Source organism: Chelonoidis abingdonii, chromosome 7, assembly GCF_003597395.2.
Source record: "Chelonoidis abingdonii isolate Lonesome George chromosome 7, CheloAbing_2.0, whole genome shotgun sequence".
Lineage (NCBI taxonomy): Eukaryota > Metazoa > Chordata > Testudines > Testudinidae > Chelonoidis > Chelonoidis abingdonii.
The window spans coordinates 43375686-43402404 of NC_133775.1; the positions used below are offsets into that span (position 1 = coordinate 43375686).

Sequence of the window (26719 nt, forward strand, 5' to 3'; positions counted from 1 at the left end):
TATTTGCAGCTTGCTGTGTTTGATTGTTTAAAGAAACAATACAAAAATTCTTTTTAAAAAAAGTCCAAAACTTTTGAACCACCTCAGCTTGTGACCAAACGTCCAAGCCCATCCAGTCAGAGATTTTTTCCAGGTTTCTGATACTCTGCTGGCTTATTCTAGGCAGGACTGACTCTATTTTTAGAAACCATAAAGGAGGGATTGACTCAGAGAGTCATTCCCAATTTTGCTTTTTCGCCCCCGGCCGATCTCAGCCAGGGGCACTCATGATAGCAGAGGACAGTACAGAGGGGGAGAGATAACCAAGCAAAGGGAGAGCTTTGCCTGGAGCTCGCAACCCCGCCCCTTACTATACGGCTGTGAGTGGGGTGGAGCTCAGGGGCCCTGCTGGAGCCATGCTGCAGAGCTTTCCAGGGCTGCAACTGGATGAGCTGAGGCTCCGGGAGAGGGACAGGGACGGGGACGGGGACGGGGGCGGAGCCTTGGCCCTTCTTGTGGGGGCCCCTGTGGAGCCCAGGGCAAATTACCCCACTTGCCCCCCCCCCGGGTGGCCCTGGGATTTACCATAGTGCCAATGGCACCATAGTGCCAGGCCCAAGCTCAGAATGGGGGCCATAACAGTTGCTTCCTCCGCTCTGCAGAAATGGAGCCTCAGAGGAGCCCAGATCCAGCATGGGATCTGAGAACCCACAGGGCCCTGGGAGATGTAGTTCCTTGGCCAGCTCCCTCCCTACAGAGCTAGCCCTGGAGCAAGGAAGAAACTACATTTCCCAACATTCCCTTGGCTGCTATCAACAGGAAAGGGATGGGGAGGGAGTGGGGAAGCTGAGACCCCATGCACTGCAGCTTGCTGTGAATGGAGAGCTGGCTGCTAGAATGGGGTGGCAGTGTGAATGGGGAACAAGTTTGCCCAAGGAGTAGAAGGCTTTGGCCCAGATATCGACCTCACAAGACTTCCCCAGACTGACTTAAGGATGCTGGTGTGACCTCGCCTGGCAGCCTCCAAAGAAGGAACTGAGTGGACTAAATGGACAGTGCACCCCTCTATCTGAAGCCTAGCAAGGAAGGTATGTGGATCACTAGAAGTTAAAATAAGTAAGGGGAGGGGCTCTACTAGAAAACCTGGGCAGCTTCAGCTATGGTACAGGAGGATTTCCACTTCTGAACCATGAAAATAGAAATTGACTTTTCCTTTCCAGATTTAGCTAATATTCAGAAAGGGAATCTAGCACTGGCTTTCCAGATTAGCACACCCTCAAAATTAAGGAGTGCTCAAACTCAATTTGGGCAACTGTTACTTCATTTCTCCCAAATCAAATATGCTGACCCACTGTAATTTGCTGTAGAAAAACTAGGATAAAATTGAGCAACAAATGCTGGGGTCTTCCCAGTGCTAACTAGGACTGGAATTGCTATTTTCAACTGCCATTATTTTTTTTTTTAAGTTTTGTTTGTTTAAAAGGAAGACAGTAATATTGCACTGGCAAATTCCCCATAGAAATGAAGAATGGAACAAAAGAATAATACAGGCACCTCAACTTTTCCTCATTTATGTAGGACAGTCTTATAATAGGTATCCAGATATCTTCCAATTGCACAAGCTGAAAATTGTTCCACTTTACTGCAGTACTGTGCACATCCAAAATTCTTAGGGTATGGCTACACTGGCACTTTACAGCACTGCAACTTTCGTGCTCAGGGATGTGAAAAAACACCCCCGAGCGCTGCAAGATACAGCACTGTAAAGCCTCAGTGTAATCAGTGCCGCAGCGCTGGAAGCGCGGCTCCCAGGGCTGCAAGCTACACCCGTAGAGGATGTGGTTTACACGCAGCGCTGGGAGAGCTCTCTCCCAGCGCTAGCGCTCCGACCACACTCACACTTGAAAGCGCTGCCGCGGCAGTGCTTTGAAATTTCAAGTGTAGCCATCCCCTAAGTGAATTCAGAAGTGCCTTGCTTTTGTAACCATACTACCCGATATCTTCAGCCCTTGTAAGCAAAGCAGGTTTACATTTAGTAATTGGGTGGAAAGCCTCTCAGAAAAAGTTAGGTGCTGTAGGAGGTGTTGCTTATTCATTAGGTAATGTGAGACCTTCCTGTTACAATAGTAAACCAGTGTGACAGGGAATGCACTTTGCTCCTAGAGTCTAGAATGGGGTCCTTTCCTCTTATACACAGCCCATAAAGACAATGAAAAGACTCCCACTCACTTCAACAGGCTTTGGACAGAACTGATTACACACAGGGTAACTCCACTGTCTTTATAGGGTCCTGGTCTCACAGCAGGGGGGGGATATGAGCTTGTTGCAGAGCTGCTGCTCAAGGATGGGAACCTCCTGGCACCCCCAGATTCCAAAATCATTCAGGCTGTACTTTCCGCATGACTATGTGCTAGCTGAGGGGTGTGTGGGAATTGATGGCCTCTGTTGCAGATGATGGGAATTTCAGGTACTTAAAGCCACGGCGTAGAGAAGGGAAGTGCCTAACTCCACAGTCTGCAGCTGCCTAGGGCCAGGATTGAGGATTTAAAGTCCCTAGTGCCACCATTGCAAGGTTCAAGCTGGCTCAGCCTGGAATTGCCACCCCTCCCTTGACTAGTAGCTGCAGCTATCTGAGGCTGGCCTCTGGCAATTGGCCCCATGGGTATAGCCAGAGAAGCTACAAGTGGCTCTGTGACTACTGGGGGCCATTAAGTTAGAGCAGATAAAGAAACTGGAATTGACCTCTGTTCCTTGAGGTTACCAGTAAGAAAGGAATGTCAAGGGAAGCAGGGAAAGAAGCAACAGGTCAGGCTTGCAGCAAGAGAATAGCCCTAGCTGGTTGGGCAGCATGTCCAGAGTAGAAAGGAAACAAGTATGGGGAGAGGTAGTGGTGATCAGGTAGTAGACTAGCACATACGTGGGAGCAGAGGGAGAAAGGCTGGTGTCTTCAGATTCCCAAGGGCTAAGTCCTCACTTTGGGGAAATGATGTTTGGAGGTGGCTTGCTTAAATGGCAGGATGGGTGCAGAGGAAGGGATCTGTCAGAACTGATCAGGTATCTGCTGGCTTTAGAACTTTGAGCTGAGACTAGGACCACATGCAGTGATTGGTGACGTAGGGTGGTACTGGAGGCATGGCTTTAGAGGGTCTGAATTAGGAAGGAGATAAATTTGTGGGGAGTTTCCCTGATCACTATGAAATTTCTGCTCACTCTGGACCCCGGTAAACCCACATGGGTGTACAGCTCAATGAGAAAAACCGGGGGCTGAGGAAGCTGTGTATGGCAATGCATAGTTATGTAGAGGTGCATGATCAAAATGAAAAGTGTCTCAGATTCAGTACCAGGTATACTATGGCACTGGCACACCAGGTCCACACTTGGAGCCCACAGTGACTACATAGGGGCCCACAAAAGGTTAATCCAGCCCTGTTTAGCACCCCTATACAGCTCTTATTATTCACTGTTATGACAAAGCTCTGTCCTTGTCTCCATAGGTCCCATGTTTCCTGGTGGATTTTGCTAGCCTCAGAGGCTCACTGTGACCCTCCATGTAGCCCTTCTCTCTCTAGAGGCAAGAGTCACAGCCTGCTGAGCCATTTTCATCATAAGCCAGCAAGGGATGTGAGGAGAAACTATCCTCCCTTGCACAGTCTTTGTTGTCTCCCAGTCTCAGTGATTAATCAGGGTAGTAGAGGGGGGAGCCCAGGGACCCTAATAGTATCAGCTATGGTAGCTGATCTTTTAGAAACAGGATGCATACAATTCCCTGGGCTACTTCCCTACAGCAGCCCCCACTTCCTCAACTCCACTTCACCCTTACCTCAGGGCCTTCTTCCCTTTGCCTGATACAGTATCTACTACTTAGTCTCTCCAACAGTGCAACTTCCTTACATGCACACCCACCTAAGTAACTGGGAGGTTTTTAACTAGTTTCACCAAGCCCCTGATTGGCTTCAGGTGTCCCTATCAACCTAGCTGTCTCCAATGCTTTCTGGAAGGATCTTAATTGGCCCCAGGTGTCTTGATTAACCTGGAGCAACTGCCATCTGGTTATCATGGTAATGGATTTGTTTAGCCTGGGGCTAACATACCTGTTTCTTACTACTTTCCTATAGCCATCTGGCTTTGCCCCATCACATTGCATTACAGGGAGATTTATGGCCCCAGATAGTTCTGTGCACATTTCTAATGAACATGTGTCCAGTAGGAAATGTATGTCTGCAGGCTAAACTTCCCCAAAGATTGGGGCTGCTCACATCTGGGAGTTTGGTTTAGATCCACATCTAGCTGTTCTAGGGCTGCCAAGGGGCATTGTATGGGAAGCAGGGAGGGTTTGTGGCTACTGGCAAGCAGGATGAGTCAGAACTGCTACCTACAATGACTCCATTGCCCTCAGACCAAATGCAGCAGGGAGTGAGTGATACAGAGCAGTAGTGGGAGGTTGGGCTTCCTGATTCAGTTCAGCAGAGGCAGTAAGCAGGTGAGTGCAGGGCCGGTGCAACCAATTATGCGACCTAGGCAGTCGCCTAGGGCACCAGCATTTGGTGGGGGGCATTTCGGGTCCTTCAGCAGTGACTGCAATGGCCAGATCTTTGGCCACCCCAGTCATTGTCGTCATTTAGGTGGAGGGAGCTGGGACGGGGGGCTTGGGGTGGGCCACCTGCAGCAAGTAAGGGGGTGTGTGGCACTCAGGGGTACCGCTCCCCACCCCAGCTCACCTTTCCTCTGCCTCCTTCTGCGAGCACACCGCCCCGCTCTGCTCTCCCTCCCAGGCTTGTGGCGCCAAACAGCTGATTGGCGCCACAAGCCTGGGAGGTAGGATAAGTGGAGCGACAATGGTATGCTCAGGGGAGGAGGTGGAGAGCTGCCGCATGGTTCCCTGGGCCAGGGGGAGATGCTGTGGGGGGTGTCACAGGGCAGAAGGGGGGAGCTGTTGTGGGGGGGTGCCTCAGGGTGGAGGGAGTGGAGAGCTGCCACAGGGCTAGGGGGCACAAGGTGGAAGTTTCACCTAGGGGGCAAAACATCCTTGCACCCACTCTGGTTGCGTGTGGGATCTCAAATCTCCTCACCTGCTTGGAGTTATGGGGCTCTCAATGTGAAAGCAGCATGATATTAGGAAAGGACTAATGAGGTAGAGAAGGCTCTTATTGAAAGGGGGATAAGAGCAGAATTATGCAGGGTAGAAGAACAGACCTCATTGGATGTGGGGTTGAACACAATACAAGGTATCCCTAATGAGTATACTGGTCCTCAGGAGGTTAATGCAGTTTAATAAGGATGAGTAAATTTATCTCTAGGGTCCTAAGGATTCATAAAAGTTAAAAAGATTTAAATTCATTTAGTACATCCCAATTACAGTTGTGATTCAAGTAACACAAACTCTTTTTCTTACCTGCTTGTCTGAACCAAAGATTCCATCCAGAAAAATGTTATTCTGCACTTCTCTTTCCTCTATAGATCACTACAACAAAAATTCAGAGGATTAAACAAATTCAGGCGAGAGAAAAACATAAATGACCAACACATTCAGTAAATGTTTGAATCATTGCTTATGCAGGTGTTCCCAGCAGTTTCAGTCAGGAAAGTGAATGGAAAGATTGTATTCATCTGAAACCACACAAAAAAATTAGGGTGGACCATACGGTGTCACCAATTTGTTAGCAGAAAGTAAGTGGTGCTTCAAAAATCGGTGGCACAATATACCTCAATTTAATTAATAATTGTAACTTGGCCAGGCTCTAAAAGATAGAACATACACTTTCAAAAAGTGCCCTGGACTCTTTGCTCACCATGATTGGTTCAAACCTTAGTTTTAGGTCTCATGCAAGAGTATAAAAGTCTTGCAGCACCATGTTGGGCTACTGGGACAGTACAGATTCAGAGGGTATAATGTTCCTTAAATGAAACACCTACACCTTTCTGCTAGCACTCTGTTTTTCAAGGTTTTCCATCTAAGTGCTGACTAGGCCAGACACTACTTGGCTTGTAAGAATAGTGAGAACACAGCCTGATGTGGTATGGCTGCAGGCCAAAATATAGGTAATATTTGTAAAACATACTCAGAATCTAATTTTTCAAGCTATATATAGTTATTTTTCTATGTAAGCCCTGATTGGAGTCAAACTTAGTCTATTTTTAGTTTAAGAACACATGATGCTGTTAACAAGTCTTTATCTGAATGAGTTTGGAATGGTACCAATAAACAAGAGGGGTGAAGCCACAGATGGGCACCATCCTCAACTAAATGCCAGTAAAGCCTTTAACCACACCACATCCATCATGAGTTCTGTATGTGCCACATATGTTGGAGAAAAAGTATTGTAGGAATGTTTTTGTGAGTTTTACAAACTTAGGACCATTTTCTGGTAACCCTATGCCTGTAAAGCTAGGTGCCAGGAATCCAGCTGTGCAAGGCTCAAAGGAAGCCATCTCCAAAAGTTGTAAAATTAACTTTTCTGTATATAAAAGTGACATAACTTTAAAGTGTAGTGTCTGTAACCCTGGAAGAGCAGAGGTAAGTGCTGGTTCTGATTAGAAAGGAGAAAATCTCCTTAATAATATAAAAAGCTCTTGTTTCTATCTCTGTAAGGCTGAGAGAGCTCAAACTTCACAGCTGTGGCATTTAGAAAATGCTGTTAGTTGCTCAAAGCTGAATCTTGCCGCTCCCGGGTCTCAGAGAAGTGTAATTTGCGGGTGTGAATTGCACTTTTGGGGAACAATGATGAAATATTTCCCTGACATGTTTTTTTTGTTTGTGGCTGGTTGAAACTCCTCAGAATTTTGGAAAGTAGACATCCAGTCTTGATTTAAAGATTTTAAGTGACAGAATACCACATCCTCATGGAAGATGTTAGAATGGTTTTTACTCACTGTTAAAAATTTGCATTTTATTGAGCACTGGGGAGATAGACACAAGATAAATGAATGCCATGTCTGTGCAGTTATAATATGTCTTCAGTTAATTTCATGGATCTCATTTGGACATATGTGTAAGGCCAGAGTCTCTCACTAGTTTAAGTCATTTTTTGCGCAGGGTGAATACCATATAGGGGAATCCTCTGGTTTTCTACAGCTGGCATACAGGTGCTTTGCCAACCTCCCTCTTACAACTGTAGTAGGGGCTGTGGCCAGGAGAAAATGGACATGGCTAGGATTTCCCAGGACCTCAGCAATCCCTGGCTGTTATAAGAGCCCTTTGGGGCCTTTGGCAAGCATTGTAATTAACAGCAGCCTTCTGGCTGTTCTAACTTACACTGGAGGACTGGATTGGCACAGAGCGACCCCAACATGAGGGCACCAACACCATCTTTGCACACTCCCTCCTGAGTCATACTGTGTGCTTCTTAGCTCCAGCGGAGGATCTAGCTAGGCCATAGTATATATGTTTATACAATGTAGCTTATAGAAGTTGTAATACATATTATGTTGGGAGTAAATATTTTATCTGTGATAGAATTAAGAGAGTCCCCCTGCCAGAAAATAATATATGTTATTTAAAAGTAAAGTACTTTTCATTCTAAGAGAAACATCTCTCACTAGAACCACCATATTCATTAACGGTGAAATACTGACAGCATTCTCGTACCCATTCCAACAGAACTTCCAGAGCAGGTCACTAGAATGAAATACAAAGAAGAGGCATGAAAGTTAAGTTAAGCTGAAAAACATTAGCAATTTGTATAGTAAGGGCCATATTATACAACTAGGCAAGCTCATTAAAGTTTAGTATGTTTAAAAATAATTTCATAATGGATTTGAATGTCTATCATGAAAAAATAAATCATTGTTTGTTTGGCTTTTGGTTCAGTGCTTCCAAGATACTTCTGCTAATATGAAGCATAATTTTTACAGGAAGATTGTAGAGACAGTTTCTCTTTATAAGGGTGGCTCATTAGTGTTGCTTCTGATTTTTTTTTAATTAAAAAGAGAGCATTAAGGTATTTGAAAACCAGTACATATGAAGAATTATATTAATTTAAAAGCAGACTAAGAAGAAAAATAAGAGTTTGGTACCCAACAACTAAAACTGATCCCCAAGAATAAATCATGCTGTAAAAAGCAGCCTTGTTGTGCATTTTATTGTCATTCCTTTCCATCTACATACTAACCACTAGTATCCAGACTCAACACACACAGCTCTTTGCTCCAATACTGATTATTTATGTCAGGATCAAGAGAAATTCATGTGAATTGGGGTGTGTCATTTTACTGCCAAGTACATAGGCAGAAAAAATGTCCTTGATTTCTAAGCCCTGGCCCAGAAATGCACCTCATGTTTCAAGACTGTAGGGTATTCTTTTTGTGGGTTATGTGGTGAGCCAGCACTGGGAAAGAAAACTTCTGCTCCATGCTGTATCTTTGTTTCCTCTTATTCTGGAATATGACTAGGCACAACTACAAGCCAGAATTTGTATATAATATACAAATAGTCTATAAATTACACTGAAATGCATCAAACAAAATATACATAGTTAAAAGGTCTATAATTAAGTTTTACCTGAATATATTTTTTTAGGGCAAAATGTAAGCTTTGATCCTTTCTCAGGAACTGGAGAAACTACCACTGTATAGACATCCCCACAAGGTATCTCGGTGACATCACAATAACTCAAACCTGAAGTAGGGGTACAGGTGAAATTGCCTTTTGATCCATATAGATCTGTACTTATCAACCCTGCAGAAGCTTGCCAGCATATTCGGATACCATTATTGCCCAGTCTATATAATTTCACCCCAGAAGGACAGCAAGCACCTAATAAAGAAAATAAACAAGATTAAGTCTGAACTACAGATTATGCTTGTTCTTGAAAGGAAATTATAAATTTTCGTAACAGGTTTCAGGCCTGATACCTACATTCGAACTACAAAGGTTCATCTTCTCACACAAAGTCAAGGTAATTGTACAAGGCAATGATGGGGAATAAGGGAATGAAAGTCGCCCTCCAAACTCCCAAAAGGCTGTGGAGCTAAATACAGCACCTCTCCAAACACTGGTTAGTATCATACATTGGAATACTGGTCTCTATTGTGCCCCACCCACTATGAGGAATGTTAGGGTCCTGGATTCAGACAATTGTAGAACCTCTTGCCTCTCTGTGTCCCTAGCCTCTGCCAGAAGCTGGGAATAGGCAACAGGAGATGGATCACTTGATGATTCCCTGTTTCGTTCATTCCCTTTAGGGCACCTGGCACTGGCCACTGTTGGAAGACAGGATATTGGGCTAGATGGACCTTTGGTCTGACCCAGTATGGCCATTCTTATGTTCTCTCTCATCTCGAAACTTCAAGTAGATATTGGCTTGTTTGGGTCTGATGTGCAGCCCCCTTCCATAGTGCACAAAGGGTACAGAAGTCCCCTTGCACAGTCTGCCTTAGTCCCTCACAGTGCAGCTCTACCATGATGTCTAAGTGATACAGAGGGCCTTGCATGAATTTCATCCTAAGTATATTTAACAATTTAAAACAGGGAACTGCAAGGGTTTTAGCAATTTCTTTAATCTCACATACAACCCTGATATGAAAATAAATCATCCGCCTACTATACTCTAATTTTTTTCCTTTTCAATTCCGTTTATCGTTTACCTACTGGAAGAATAGTCTTGATATGTGCAGTATGAGGCCAAACCAGTTTCAGTAATCACTTTCAGAGACACTGTATAGTTAGTGCCACATGTAATGCATCCCAGGAGACAGTGGTTTTGGAGAGTGTGGCACTTGGCTCTTCCTTTCGGTGATTCCAGTATTGTTATGTATATCTTTGCACCAGCCCCAACAGACCAGCTGATATTTGTTATAGACTGCATCACTTGAGTTACTGTCAGATCATTAGGGCAACAAGGAGCTTAAAAGGAAACAAAGAAAGGGAGATCAACTTTATTATGTCCACTGAGGTCCTATGCAGATATTTTTGTCAATGATTTTGTTTTAGAAATAGTTTATTTAAAATCTACTCAAAAACAGCCAGTTTTGTCAACCACATTTTTCTGATCTTAAGGCTTGATTCAGCTCTTGTTGAAGTCTGTAGGAGTCTTTTCATTAACTTCAGTGGGAGAGGGGTCAGGCCCTTGGGAAGATTAAATTATTTTAAAACGAGGAAAACTAAGTACTTTTTAGCTAATGTTACCAAAATAGTCAGATATTAAATTTCAGCATGCTAACATCTAATCTAACATGCTAAATTTCAGTAGCTAACATCTAATATATAGAATAACAACATAAGATAAATGATTTATTCCTTCTTCACCCATTGTGTGAGACAGTTATTACCCCAGGATTATTATGTGATGATTGTTCCAGCTGGTAGATCTTGGTAATAAAAAAATGTCTACAATGTATTATCAGAATCTCAGTGCTTTTCTCAGCCACATTAAGGATCAAAGTGCTGAAAAGGAAGCCATGCATTGCATGAAGAGATTATGCCAGTATAGCTTAATTAGCAGTGACCCAGGAAACATAAGTACCTGTATTTGGGTTTATCAGCAGGATTCAGCTACTAAAGAGTAACGATCACACACACACTCTCTCTCTCTCTCTCTCTCTCGTGCAGATGCCATTCCATTCAGTAGGAAAGAGTAATACATGTAGATACATTGTGAAAAAAAAACACATGGACATAGAGATACATACATTTAGCACAGAATTTATATATAATATATATATGATAAAGGTTATATTTTCAATTACATATTGATTGCTACGTACCTGTCTCTAAAGGAACACTGTAACTAGGTAAGCTCTGCCCTGCTGTTGTAATTGCCACGGCACTAATAGAGAAAACTGATCCACAGGGAAGACCAGTTATGTTACAGGAATTTCCAGAACTTGTGCAATGCCACAATCCAGCCTCTCCTCTAGCAGTAACAGTGTACATAGCATCATCATTATTGGCCTGCCAGTGCACACTAATTATGGAAAGATCATCCTGTGAGATGTTTTTTATTTCAGGACTGCATGGAGCTGAAAGATTTTAGATAGAGGAGATTTAAGATGTGTTGTTATCAGTACGTAGCTATACAAGATAAAATGGAAGTTATGTCAATAGCTGCAGATTATTGTAGATATTTGACAAACTCACTTTGACAGTGATATCCTAGTCAATAATTTTTGAGTAATTTGGAACAGTTTATGAACATATAAACTTTAAATGAGTTTTACAGGGAAAAACTCTTGAAAAACAGACATGTTAAGGTTTTGCATATAAATACTGGAATCATAAATTTCATTTTCAGAAGTGCTGATTACCTAGCAGCTTCCAACCTCGCCACTTACTGAGGTGCCTGGTTATGGATTTAGGAATCCAATCTTAGGCACTCATTTTTTAAAATCTTGACATTAGATTTTCTTGACATTAGATTTTGTTTGCAACTATGAGTTATAATAACCTTTCTTAGCACTCACGTTATGTTTTCCACCTTCAAAGCACTTTATGACCGTTAAGTAATTATTTTACTAACTACAACAACAATGCAAACAGCTAATTATTCTGTATATTAAGAGACGTGAAAAAAATAGCCATATACCTGTTGCCACATATTTAGATACACATGATGTATTGGTGCCCCTGATTTCACTGTAAGAATACACAGTGATGTTATACTGGGTGTTACACTGCAATGCAGACAGGATGCAAATTGTGGCAGTGTCATGACACAATACGATACCAGCCCCATCAACAGCTTTTGTTTCATACATTTCAGCACCACGGACAGGAGACCAGACAATTTCAACTGTATCACTGGACACAAACACTGGGTAAAAGTCACTGGGGCAACAAGGTGCTAAAAAAGCCAAAACAGAGAGGAAATGTCAACAGCATTCATGAACAGAAAAATATTACATATTAAACAGGGTAGTGACTTGTTTACACAAACACCTCTTATATGAAACCTCCATTATCAAAATTTTAAAAATGATTTATGTTCCCCACATTGAAGTCCTTGATTTAGCCAAAACTTAATCTATCAAAAAAAAGTGCCATGTCCCTCGTGATATCTGGACAAAGAGAATTCTATTGCATACTCTTTTTTTATAGTCAAAGTGTATTCTGACATCTCTTTAGTGTCCCTACAGTAGCATTCAGTAATAATCCATTAATCTGAAATAATACTGTACACTTATGTTGCACCTTCCACTTGAGGTTCTCAAACATTTATGAATTGCCAAACTAAGCCTCATAATCAGATATTTCCCAATTTTACACATTGCAAAACAAGCACAGGGAAGGTAGGGACTTACCCAAGATTACACAGCAAATCTATGACACAGCTAGGGCTAGAATTCAGATATCTTGACTCCCAGTCCAGTGCATCCATAACATTATCCTTCCCCACCTTTTGAACATGTTTTAGAATGACTGAATGATCAAACCTTGTAATTTATAAGCTGGTGGCATACTTGACTGATAAACTGGCTATTCAAATAAACATTGACTACACTTTAAAGTTTAACCCTTTTCCTTTTAAAAATATATATTTACTAAAGCACTGGTAATCATTGTTAATTTGGGCTGGTCAAAATTTTTCATCAAAAACACTTTTTTCCAATGGAAAATTGGGTTTCTGACTAATTTTTTTGGTGACAAGTATCTGCTTTCTGTAGAAAATGTTGACTTTCTGTTGAAAAACTGAACACCAAAACATTTGCATTTATAGGCCAAGTTCCACAGCCACCCTACATCTCCCATGACACACCATGGCCAGGGACTTTGAAGATGTACTGAAGTAGATGAGAAAGAGAGGAGAATGTGGTGTATTATGGGAGATGTAGCCCACCAGGGAGCCTAACCCATACTGGAAAACAGGAGCATGTGGCACTTGCATGACAACTCCCATGGAACACCCAGGCACCATTTTGAAATCTAAATGCTCTGTTTTAGGCTAAAAGTTTTCTGTCCAAAATTTGGGGTAGCAGCCAACAATTTTCACCTTTAACTTCCTCACCAAAAATTGATATTTTCTGCAGGGAAAAAAAACATTTTCCAACTAGTTCTATTGTTAATACTACTATGGGAATCACCAAATATGTTTGCATAAACAAAGTGCTACTTACAAGTCGTATAATTGAATATATCCCCTAAAGGACTCTGTCCTGCCTTGTTGTATGCGAAGACACCAATGAAGTAGGTGAAACCACAATCTGATTGGAAGTGGCATTGGGTATGGGATGTGTTGCAGTGCACTTCCAAGCCGTCATCGCTTTTCACAAAAACCACATAATAATCTCCAAGATCTACATTAGACCATGACACTGACAATTTACCAGGGTTGTCCTCTTCTATTGTTATACTTCTTGGTACACAAGGAACTGAGAAACCAGATTTAAAACAAAAACGGGGGGAAGGAAGAAGTTATAACTGTACTCACAGGATTTTATTTAAGCAACATTTTTACTACACAAACATCAATGAAAGATATATAGAATTTGTGTGATATGTTTAGCTTGAATAGTTGGCACATGTCCAGTTTAGAAAAGAGCAACTCATCTGGATTTGTAAGGATACTGGGATGACATGTATGTGATTATTTTAACATGGTGCTTGTTCATAACATAAATTATGTGTGTGGGCTATCAATTAATTGCAGTTAACTCACACGACTAACTCAAAAATTAATTGTGATTAATGGCACTTATAACAATAGAATACTAATGGATACTTATTAAATATTTTTGGATGTTTTTCTACATTTTCAATATTGATTTCAATTACAACACAGAATAGAAAGTGCACAGAGCTCACTCACTTTATATTATTATTATTACAAATATATGCACTGTAAAAATGATAAAATAAATAGTACTTTTCAATTCACCTCATATAAGTACTGAAGTGAAATCTCTTTATCGTGAAAGTGTAACTTACAAATGCAGATTTTTTTTTTTTGGTTACATAACTGCACTCAAAAACAAAATGTAAAACTTTAGCACCTACAGATCCACCCAGTCCTACGTTTTTTTCCGCCAATTGCTAAGACAAACAAGTGTGTTTACATTTACAGGAGATACTGCTGCCAGCTTCTTATTTACAATGTCACCTGAAAGTGAGAACAGGCATTCATATGGCACTTTTGTAGCTGGCGTTGCAAGTTATTTACATGCCAGAGATGCTAAACATTCGTATGCCCCTTCCATGCTTCGGCCACCATTCTAGAGGACATGCTTCCATGCTGATGATGCTCATTAAAAAAATGTGTCAATTAAATTTGTGACTGTACTCCTTGGGGGGAGAATTGTATGTCACCTGCTCTGTTTTTACCTGCATTCTGCATATATTTCATGTCGTAGCAGTCTTGGATGATGACCTAGCACATGTTTAAGAACACTTTCACAGCAGATTTGACAAAATTAAAAGAAGGTACTGATGTGAGATTTCTAAAAATCGTCCCAAGGTTTAAGAATCTGAAGTGCCATCCAAAATCTGAGCAGGATGAGGTGTGGACATGCTTTTAAAGTTAAAAAAAACAACAGTTGAGCAAAAACTACGAACCCCAAACCACCCAAAAAAAGAACCTTCTCTGGTGACATCGACTCAGAGTTGAAAATGAACAGCATCAGTCTGCACTGCTTTGGATCGTTATCAGCCGAACCATCATCAGCATGAAGCCAGTGCTCTGGGAATGGTAGTTGAGCATGAGGGACACTGAACTTTAGTGCATCTGCACGTAAATATCTTGCAACGCAGTGTCATAAATAGATGCTAAGGTTAAGGTCTTTTACCTTTAAGGGTTACAAAGGGAACAAACACCTGACCAAGGACCAATCAGGAACCGGACTTTTCAAAAATCAGGGAGGGAATTTTTTTGTCGTCTTGTCTGGGCCTCACTATGAGGGGGAATCTTTTTCTGTCTGTAAGCTTCTCAATCTTCAGTTTCAAAGTTGTAAGTACAAAGTAGAAAAACAATAGGCTGTTATTGTTTTTTTGTATTACATGTGGTGAGTTTGCTGGAATGTTTAAATGTATCCTTTTGCATTAAGTCCGTGTAATTTCATTTTTCTTAAGCAATCGATCCTGTATTATGTCATCTGATACAGGAAAGTGATGTCTTTTCTTTTTTTTATATAAGCTTTCTTTTTAAGACTTGTTTGAGTTTTTCTCTCTGGGTAGGCTAAGGAACGAAGGGGAGGGAACCTCTTGAGTTAGATCTACAGAGGTGAAGCTCTGCAGCACCAGGGATTTTGTGGGAGGGGGAAGAGAGAGAGAATCATTCGTTCTTGTCATTCGGGGTTATCTTTTGTGGAAGAGGAGACATGCTCTAGGTATTGTGATGTAAAGAGATTGCATCAGTACTCTCAGGTTAGCCCAGAGAGGAAAGTCTGGGTGGGAGAGAGAGGGGGAAGGGAAGTGGGTTATTTCCCTTTGTTGTGAGACTCAGAGTCTCTGAGTCTTGGGGTCCCTCCAGGGAAGGTTTTGGGGAGACCAGAGGGAGCCAAAACCCTGGAATTTTTGGATGGTGGCAGCGAGATCAAATCTGAGCTGGTAATTAAGCTTAGAGGGGTTCATGCTAGCTTCTCAGATTATGAATGCTAAGGTTCAAATCTGAGTAGGAAGCTATGACAGCCAGCTACAACAGTGCCATGTGAGCATCTATTCTCACTTTCAGGTGACATAAACAAAAAGCAGGCAGCATTATCTCCTGAAAATTGTAACTAACCTTGTTTGTCTGAGTGATTGGCTGACCAAGCAGTAGGACTGAGTGGACGTCTAGGCTCTAAATTTGTACATTGTTTTATTTTTTAATGCAATTGTTTTTTGTACATAAGTCTACATTTATAAGTTCAACTTGCATGATAAAGAGATTGCACTACAGTACTTGCGTGAAGTGAACTGAAAAATTATTTTTTTTGTTTTTTACAGTGCAAATATTTGTAATAAAAATAAATATAAAGTGAGCATTGTACACTTTGTATTCTGTGTTGTAATTGAAATTAATATATTTGAAAATGTATGGTAGTAACATCCAAAATAAATTTAAAATAAATGGTATTCTATTGTTGTTTAACAGAGTGATTAATCACGATTAACTTTTTAATCATGTGATTATTCATGATTAATTTTTTTAATCGCTTGACAGCCCTAATAATTTATAACATTTCTATAGAACACATGCTATTTCAGTCACAAGCAAGAAAAAGATCCCATTTTAAGGGCCACACATAAATGACAGCACAGGCATCATGCAGTATTTCAACAAGGAAGTGAAATATCCTATGATAGCAACTTGTAGGTTTGGATGGCATTCAGCAAAATGATTGAATAACAGCTGGCAAGGGCTGGCCTGGACACAAGAACGCCTTGTGTAATGGCACCAGATCAGTTATTAACTCTGTACTTCATCAGAAGCTTAGTCTTTTTGCTTAGGTTTTATTTTATGGTGGCATCCCAAAATAACACTCACAAATGAGGACCATGTGGTTCATTGATTTAATAACATTTCCCTTTTCCCTTCCTGGTTCAGTGGTTTACAAATTCAGTGTAGTGGTGCCACTCTAGCTGGAAATAGAGACTCGTCAATCTTGTCACCAACCAATTTTGCATTATCATTATTAATCATCATCCTCTGTATTTATGGTAGCACCCAAAGACCCACTCAGGACCCTGGCTCCATCGTGGTCGGCATTGTAGAAACAGGAAAACATGGTCTTCAATTTAAGAGTAACCCAGGACAAAAATAACAGGAGAACTGGAGGTCAGAACCGGGTATGTTGGCAGAACTGCATAATATTTTGTATTTATACAACATATTTTTTGAAGAATTTCAATCCATTTTTCTAATACGCTCACATTAAATCTTACAAACACTCCTGTGTAGTAAGTTAGGGTAAGGTGGCAGCACTATAAACTGAGGCACAACTAGGTTAAATGATTTTTCCAAGGTTGCAGAGTGACTCTGTGGCAGGAACAGAATACAAGTCTCCTGACTCATAGTCCTGTGCTTTAATCACCAGATTATCCTTTCTCACTCAGTATAGGGAAGCTTGCACACCATATTGGGCCTATTCTCCTCTTACTTTGACCAGTTTTAGACTGGTGTAACTCTACTGATTTCATGGGAGTTGCTTCTGATTCTCACTGGGGTGAGAGGAAAATCAAGCCTGTTGTATCTGCCAACTAAATATGCCATTCTCAAAATAATCCAAAGAAATAAAAATAAAGTTAGCACAGGATTCAGAGGGTAAATGTGAAGCTGCATGCATGAAGTACAATAAAAGTTTCAGAATGCACAGTGTTAAGTGCCACAATAACATGATAGCCACAGAAACAGGCTTTTTTTTTCAACATAGGGATTAATTTTCTTATAAAAGAAACACAATATCTTAATATTTTAACAGGAGCAACAGAAGCTCCAGTAGAGGTCACACTCAAAGACAAGGGTCTTTCTCCTTCTACCTCCCCATAAATAATAGTCCAAGTTTACCCAGGGTCTGCATAGTTTTCAATAGCACAGATCCTGGCATATGGCCTTGGAAGTGGAAATTCTGCAGGAGGAGGTAATGGTGAAGGTGTCTACAATATCCCCTTCACTGAGGGACTTGAAACCAACCCCCAAAAGAGGATGGCAGTGGCTAAGAAGGGGACATGGCCAGAGCAGCCAGGGGATGCACCTCTACTCATGAACCTAAAAGGAAATTTAAATTGGCCTTCCCTGGAATAATCCCTAGCGGGCAATGGTGGTGAAATACTGCTTGCCCTCCTCTGGGGAAGAAATCCCCAAGAGATGTGAGAAGCCGGGCTGATGAAGACAGGTGCAATTTGTATCACCTGTAAAGATAAAATTGGCCTAATGCTGATTTCCCCAAACTTTAAAATATATAATAATTAAAAAGCTAGAAATAAAAATATGTTTATATGCACATAATGGATCGGATTCTTCTCTGTGTTACTTTGACTTCTGTGGAGCTATTTCAGATTTATATTGGTGTCACTGAGAGCAAAATACAGCTCAATTTCTTTAAAAAATATTTTTCCATAAAGTAAAATGCAGTTTTTCAGCGCACTGCTTTATGGAAACATCAGCACTTAAAAGAATGCTGCAGTGGACAACCACAATGAGGCAGTTTATATCCATAATAATGGAATCTTTTAAAATAAGGTGTGAGTGTAATACCATGTGAGGGCCAGACATTGACAGTATTTAACTGTTCTGAAATATCTTAATGATTAGTATAGCAAACTCCCTTAAAACTATTTTATATTAAGCTAAAATTTAGGCAACTTTTGCTTCTTTCATTTTATGGCAAAAGAGAAAAAATATTATGGGCTATACAAGGATCACTATAGTTCACATACCAGTTTTTAAATTCACTGCATCTGTAGGTTTACTGGATCCAGCACCGTTATTGGCTACAACATAAACAGAGTACTCAGATCCACACTGGAGTGAAGACAAAGGGCAGGAAGTGGAAGATGTGCTACAGTTCAGTTTGGAGGCTCCACTGCTGGCTGTCACACTGTAATTTAAAGTTCCCTCTGTCGGTATCCAAGAAACAGTGGCCCTCAAAGTTCCACTATCAAAAGCAACTTGAACATCTGATGGTGCATGAGGACCTACATTAGTGAGAAACAACTGTAAATACATTTAGTACCTGGCGTTTTATAAAGATGATCGTCAACCAGATCCCTGAATCCAAACATCATCAAATTTTGGGAAACATTATATCCAAATGTCACTTTTGTGGCATAGGCCCCAGCCATCTTCTTACACCTATTACAGTTACACAGAATTTTTTAAACAATTACTCTAATTTTGCTCTGACACAAAAATTTCTGATGAAATTTAAATATTTATATAAATACTAATGGACATATCCTAAGTTCCTTTACTCAGTTCTTGCTTAAGCAAAACTTTAATTGAAGTCAATGGTAGATCTGCCTAAGCAAAGTTTATAAAATTTGACCCATGTCCTCTAGAACTTTCCTGAACCTAGAATTGGCATAAATTGGCATAGCTCCATTTGGACAATTTACACCAGCTGAGGATATACCACCAATTTGTCTTGTCAAAAACACACATACTACTATCAACAGCATTTTAAATTATAATTTTACACTAACTTTGGTTTCAGAAAAGAAAACAGTTCTTACTTGTTATTTGGTTGTACATGAAATCATCTCCAGGTATTCCATTAACATTCCAGGCATGTGCCTTGATGGTATAGAGAGTTCCAGGATCTAGACTGGTAAATACCAAGGAAGTATGGGTGGTGTTCTCTTTCAGCATACTGCCTAAACCATCTGATCTCATGATGGACACAGAAAATCCAACTGCCATGTATACAGCTCCCCAGCTCACTACTATGGAGTCGTAACTTGGAGAACTTACAGACAGGACCGGAGCAGCCAAGACTGTTAATTACAAATATACATTAACTATTGGGATTTTCATTAATAGCTATGCTGTCTAAAAGCTAGAAGAGCCAAATTCAGCATAGGGTAAACAGAATCAACTTTCATGGATGTGTCTGAGCCAAATTCAGTGGTGATGTAAATAGTATAAGTTGATCAGAGAATAAAGTGGTAAAGTTAGCATAGTTTGCATCAATTTACTATTTAATGGACTTGCATAGTGAAAGTGACTGGCACCAAAGGGTGAAAAGTGGATGAGTGCAGCAAGAAAAGCAACTAAAAGGAGTGTGTGAGGTCAGTTAGAGTCCCTTATTTTGTCCTATTATCTTATACCCTCCTTTCAGTTGCTTCCCCACCCCTTCAACCCCCTAAGAATGTCAGTGTACATCTTCTATTAGAAGGTAAAGCCACAAGGTTACACTGACTCACTAAACAATATATAAAGAAATATATATAAACGTTTCTCTGGCATGGGTTTGGACAGCTATATTACTTGTGTCATGCGTAAGTTATGCAGGTCACCCTAAATGGGTTCCAATAATTTTTTTATAAAATTTTTTATTTTAGAGAAAAATTACAACTCTCACACTTCAGAAATCTATACAATTTACCCTATTTTGCCCTAAAGTTATACCTAAATTTGCCCACTCTTCTCAATGCTGTGTCCCACAGGCAGACTGGGAATCTCTCTTTCCTGACTATATAAAACTCCCATTTCTAGCTTTGATAGTACATTAGATATCAGACTTTATCATTGATTCAGGCCTGAATACTGTTCATCTTGAGCCAAAGCCAAATTCTGAGAACTGGTCAAATATGAGTGATAAATGCAATGTGTCATATGGCACAGTAATATATCAGCTGGGTATCACCACTACATGCATGGGTCTATGTCTACTTTTCACTTACATAACGCCTTCCACCCAAGGACAGTAAAGCTCTTTGAAACCATTAAGCCTTAATGTCATTATTCACATTATACACATGAGAAATGAAAGTATAAAGACGTTAAATACAGAAGCAGAGCTGAGAACTGAATTCAGAAATCGAGTCCTATGCACTGGCCATGAGGCCACTACATCTATATACCTATAATTATATTCTTGAACACTGCAATGGTGATATGTTCAATATTTAAAATAAAAGATCGCACTAATTCATCCCCAGTAAATGCTTGAACTATTTTTACTTTCTGTACTAGAATTTTAAAAGATACAGTTAGAAAATTCCATGAGCCATATATGTTCTGCACTCTAGTAATATGAGAGTTGCTATATAAAATCAAAAGCTACCTGTCTTTGCTGTCTTTGAAGGTGAAGGTAGGCTTCTTCCTCCAGAGTTTATAGATCTGATGGTGATTTTGTACAGTGTAGCAGCCTTCAATCCTGTCACTGTGCCTGGTGAATTTATGACTATAGTTTCAATGGAAGAATCTCCATCCTGTGCAGTCAGTAGACAACTGGTAGCCCCAGGAACAGCTGCCCATTCCACTGTGATTCTGTTGCTCAGTTTTGAATAAGCTTGGTCAATAACAGGTATCTCAGGAGCTAAACATGAAATTATGGTAAGTTAAAAATCCATAATCATGTTCAAATATAAGGACCTGCTGCTGTTAGGTGCTAAGTGCATTGACCATTTTGCAGGAGGTGCTTAGGATAACTGGGATGTAATTTCTTTGATACTTCTAATTTGACTTCTCTAAATTAAATAGCAAATTTAAATTGCATACAAATATAATTGATTTTATTTGTGCCATGAAACAAAAGAAATGTTTGTTCAGTGTCCACAGTGCAGTTAGCAATGAAAAACTGCAACTACTGTACTTAGCACTGATGATATGCAATTTATATATATACTCAGATTGTTCTTTAAAGGGGAATGGTGGTACATTAACTAATTCAGTTGGTCTGACTTTGGAGAACGGTTGTTTTGTATAGTCACTTGGGTAGTTCCTGTCCTGCAAATTTGTCATTCCTCTCTGTACCTTACTGAGTGATGGAGCTGGGTTTTGGTCTCCCTAACTCTGAGCTATATCTACTTTACCTTAATCTAATCTAATCCAATCCATCATGTTCCTAATGACGAGCTGCCAGAAAATCAAATGTTTAAAAGGCTGTAAAAAGTGGGCCAAATTCATCCTTAAAGCATTGACTTCATTAGAGTAGCATCTGGGATAAATCTGGCCCAGCATGGCTTCAGTCACAAGAATATTGCAGCCCTCTAAGGAGATCATCTGCTAAATTGAGGAAGAGAAGATGCTAAATTACTCTGCATCTTTGGGGACACTTGTGCCCCTCTACAGTCTTTCAAACAAACTGTGGCTTACCTGTGTAAAATGTGTTACTACTGCAGCTTTTAAACAAGTTGAAATACATACTAACAATACATGCAAGACTGGATTTATTTTAGATCATTATTGAAGTTACTAATGACGATACCAACCTTTTGATCATGGTCACACTAGATAATCTAAGTGCATCTTTCCCATGTTGCTCTGTAGCCAATCAGTCCTAGAAGGTGTTCGTATTATAATCAACAGGAAATAGCTTTGCTTTCTACAAAACAATCTAAAATGGGAAGACTGATACTATATGTTAAATACTGCAACTACAGGAACTTTTTTCTAATAGCCCTTAGCGTGAGCCATTCAGAAAACTAAATGTCATATACTTCAGTCAGACAAGTACCTAGCTATAACTCTCCCAACTAAACTGCAGTAATCAGGATTTTGGGCCTTGAATAAGCACATGTAGCAGGTTCCATATGTCGTAAGGCTGCAAAAGACCAAAAAGAGCAGGCAACCTCATAAAATGGATGAAAGTGATCCAGTTGCACTAACTGTAAAGTGAAAATGTATCCAGAATGTAAGCTTGCACCAGCACAACTACCAATTTCAGGCAATTAACCCACGAGTTCAGAGACTTTGGCAGCAATTACAGGAGTAATATTTTCACAAGTATGAACTCTTGAACAATATCTCTACTGTATTAGGCCCAAATATTTTTTCATGCAGCATTAGCTAGGCATGTCCCTTTTCCACCATTTGTAAAAGTTACAAAAAAACCCTATTTTCTACATTTCTACATTTTTATTTTAAAATATTGTGCAAATTTAAATTAAGCCTATAGGAGTTTGTCTGATAAACGACTGCGGGATTTTACCCTTAATCGGGGACCAATCCTGCAAAACTTCCATATAGGGAACTCTCATTCAAGTCAAAAGGAGCTGTGCGCCCACATGGCTTGCAGGAGTGGATCCATAGTATGTTATTTATTTCAGAACTGCATTACAGAGCATTAAAACATTATGATATTTCTCCCATGACTGAGGTAACCAAGAGGTGAAAAAGAGGTAGATTATATTCTAAACTTTCAGGGTGATGATAACCATGAATTTAATTTTAGTTATTTCCTCAGTAAGATGAAAATTTTGAATTTTTTAAAAAGAAAACAAGAATATTTCTAAAGTTTTTCAATTAAAATTTTTTAAAAGGAATTTCAAATGATTGATTTTTTCAAAACTAAATATCAGTTATGGAACAGGAAAGAGGGAATACTGTCTATCTAGGTTCTTCTATAATGCCCAAGGCTAACTTAAACAGTACAGAATCAGATTCTAAATGGAAATAAAATGTCAGTTTTTCACATTTATATGACCCCACTTTTGTGTTCTTCAATTAAAAACAAGGCAGCTGATTTTGAAAGTTGTGATTAGGTGAGAATTGATGCAAGGGATGCGTACACACACACACACACACTCACTCTGATCATGCTTCCACTGAAGTCAGTGGGAAAACTTCCACAGACTTCAATATGAGTAGGAGTCAGCCCTAAAAATCAAATAAAACATACAGGGTGAAATCTTGGCCCTACTGAAGTCAATGGAAATCTTGTTAGAAACCCATTCCATACTAACCTGTTAACTGCTTAGTCTGTGCTTCCGCCAGGATAATTCCATTCTTATCAATGGCTTCCACTTTTACAGTATGGACAGTGTTGGGAGTTAGTGAAGTAAGAATGCCTATAACAGGAACATCACTGAAACGTGCCAACAAAGAGTGGCCTACTGTGTTCCTGGGGGTTGCTATGATTCTGTAGGAAAAGGCTCCTGAAAACTTGGACCATCTGAGATAAATGTTTCTTGATGTCACATTATATATGGATATAGAGAAACCTACAAAAAATACCACACCAATTTTAGTCTTTGAAATCTGAAATACACTACTGGGCAAACTGTTTGGACAAGATTCTTTCAAATGTTTACGTAGCCTGATTTTCAGAGGGCAGGTATTCAACACTTTTTTGGAAATCAGGCCTCTTTAAGGGGCCTCAAGAAGGATACCCAAAATAATCTCTTTTGAAAATTAAACTTTGCATTAAATTATAACTGAAATTATTTTTCTGCTCATTTCTATCACCCATTATACACTGTAGTGTTCAGTGTCGCCAGCTCTCATGATGATATTGCAAGTCTCACGATAATTGCTATTTTACTCAAGCCCTGGCTACTGGAGCTTTCTGAATATTTGTAAATCTCTTCTTTAATTTAAAGAAGAGTTTCTAGTTCTCATGGTTGCAGAAAAAAAGGATGAAAGTTAGACCCAAGTATATCCTAAGGCTTAAAAACCAGAAGGCAAATAAAAAGAAGCCAAAATTTAGTGGTAGTTTTTTAACTCTCATGATTTTTAGAGGGCTGCCTCATGATTTGTTAACGTCTGAGGTTGGCAATACTGCTATTATTTACATATGGCTTTTGTAATCTTGCAAATAGTGGGACTAATCCTACCACTCTGTGCATGGAAACCCCTCTGACATCAATGAGAGTTCCACACATGAAGAGCTTGCACAATCAGGCCTGTGGTTTATAAAATCTCTGTGAAAATAATACAGTATGCTGAAGTCATTGCCCAAATACTGTAAAAATATCGAGGAGTCCTTGTGGCACCTTAGAGACTAACAAATTTATTTGGGCATAAGCTTTCGTGGGCTAAAATTCACTTAATCAGATGCATGGAGTGGAAAATATCGTAGGAAGGTACAAATACACAGCACGTGAAAAGATGGGAGTTACCTTACCAAGAGCCAATTCAATTAAGAGCTAAAGAGCCAATTCAATTAAGGTGGAAGTGGTCTATTCACAACAGTTTACAAGAAATACCACTCTGAAACCTATCACCAAATACTGTAGTAACTTTATGGCAATATGTAATGGTTAGGACTCTAGAATATTGTAATATATACTAATATGTACTGTCACAATGTATATTAAATGGACGACTTGTAAGAGCCCAATCCTGCATTCCTTGCTCAGCCAAAACTCACACTGCAGTCATTAGGAGTCCTGGGTGCACAAAGAACGCAAGATTGAAGAAAAGGAAAAGGGAAATTGTGTGGCGTATTTATCTTTAATTTTTAAAATCAAACAAAAATTATGCTATTTTAAGAGGGCCAAAGTATCAGAGAAAAGCATGCACACACTGAATAGATTGAGTGGATAATGGGTATAGTCTGAGAAGGTACTGTGCAGTGCAAACTGAGTGTAGCCTTAGGTAAATGTAATATTGTAAGAAGTATATTAGAAAGTTTATGCAAATGTATAGTAGCATAGGTAACTATTTTTCAAATAAAGTTTTTTTTAATTGTAAGAAGTATATTAGAAAGTTTATGCAAATGTATAATAGCATAGGTAACTATTTTTCAAAGAAAGTTTTTTTTAATTATATTATATAAAGAAACATGATTCTTTACATTTTTTTTAGTCTGATTTCACTTTAGTTAAACAACTTTTGTTTGCAACATTACTAGAATTTAAAAATCAATTTGGATTAGTAATCAGAGATTTCTCTGTTCTTTAGTGTCCATCTAAAAACAAACTGGTAAAAATACCTTTTTAAGGCTTTACCTGTGTTAGCTGAAACAATCTGAAAAGAAAGATATAGAACATTAGAATCACAAACTGAAAAATTATTTTGTGAAAAGGGAGAACATTTAACTTTTATCAAGAATAACAATAATGTCTTTAAAATTGTATTTTGTGAACATAGCTTACTAATCTACAATTTTACTTATTTGTTCAGTTTATTTAAGCGTGCAAAGGTATGTACAGTAGTAAGGTAAATCTACGAGGCTGTAACTAGTGAATTTAACATAGGTATGCAGCTCACATTACTATTTCATTATCCTCTCTGAATCTGGCCATTGATCCAGAAGGGAAAGTTTGCAGTTGCTGACAGACTTTGAAAGACACTGTGTTCTAAAGGTATAATAGCATAGTTTTTCTGTGGGTCTGTTACGGAGTCTGGGAAAAAGTAATTGTGTAACGCTTACAGAAAACATAATAATCAAAAATAAGAATAAGCATTTGATAAATAGGGTGCTTTTTGTTTATTTTTTAAAAGGACATGTCATTCTTAAAAATGTTTGAGAGCAAAATTAAACTCACCATTTCAAGACTGATGAGGATAAATCCAATAAGTACCAAAGGTTTACCTTTTCCACTGCACATCTTGTCAGACAAAACTTTTATTCCACACTTTGCTTCTGGATGTGATCAATCAGATACCCCATAAAGAACAGTAATCACCTCACTATTGTTGTTGTTAAGACTGGTCTTTGAGACAGTGGAAAAAAATATTTGTCTTAGCTCCTCCTCCCCTTTTCTGGATGGCTTATAAGTGGCTGCAAGGAATATTTAGTGAAATGAAGCATACTGCATCCAACTGAAAATGCAGAAAATATTACATGGGAAGACTGTTCTGTTCTTTCCTCTGTTACACAGATGCAATTCCAATATTGCACATATGAACCTAACAGATTGCAAAATTGAGCCCAGTTTAAATAACTATGTTGGAATTTGGTCTTAGTGGTTGAAGTTCATTATATATTGTGATACTATTTCTACCAAATGCTATCTCTTTTTGTTCAGAATTCTGCTTGGGGTTTGTCTCCTATTTTAATAGGAAAATGTCATACTATAGTTAATAATTTGAGGAATTATCTTTCTTATACTTCTTTGTATGGTGCACACTGAAGTAAAACTTATTTTCAGTTTTAATGTCTCTAGTGTGTTTGGTACAGATGTTCATCTTTGGGTTTCCTTTTGTCTCCAGATTATTATTATAGTTTGTGATACATGATTCTTTATTTGTTAAAAGCCTTCCTGTATTTTTCATATTTCACTGTGGCAAAGAATATGCTAGGGTAATCTTCTGTGTAAAAATCTGTAGCAGTTTATCTGATATCACCATGATATTCTGGCACTAACAAAACTACATAAACAGTCCATCTGAAATACTGTATTCTCCACTCTTCATTATTCTTTTTTGTTCAGTTAAAGTATGCATACATCATTTTAAATTACATTATTTGTTATGTTCAGGGAAGCAATGTAGAGTCTTAAGGC

General features: G+C 39.3%; 1 protein-coding gene across 1 annotated transcript in view; it reads right to left on the reverse strand.

Moving 5' to 3' along the window:
- FNDC7 (fibronectin type III domain containing 7) overlaps nt 1-25905 on the reverse strand; it is a 27628-nt gene extending 1723 nt beyond the window's left edge. The window contains exons 1-13 of the mRNA XM_032803734.2: nt 25760-25905; nt 25220-25238; nt 23234-23491; nt 20611-20865; nt 19058-19318; nt 18263-18520; nt 13027-13281; nt 11499-11756; nt 10681-10935; nt 9566-9820; nt 8477-8731; nt 7565-7594; nt 5372-5440 (exon numbers count right to left, since the gene is read on the reverse strand). Coding sequence (XP_032659625.2) covers nt 5409-5440; nt 7565-7594; nt 8477-8731; nt 9566-9820; nt 10681-10935; nt 11499-11756; nt 13027-13281; nt 18263-18520; nt 19058-19318; nt 20611-20865; nt 23234-23491; nt 25220-25238; nt 25760-25822 — 2454 coding nt within the window. The 5' untranslated portion in view covers nt 25823-25905 and the 3' untranslated portion in view covers nt 5372-5408. The remainder of the gene's footprint in view (nt 1-5371; nt 5441-7564; nt 7595-8476; nt 8732-9565; nt 9821-10680; nt 10936-11498; nt 11757-13026; nt 13282-18262; nt 18521-19057; nt 19319-20610; nt 20866-23233; nt 23492-25219; nt 25239-25759) is intronic.
- Nucleotides 25906-26719: the final 814 nt, after the last annotated feature.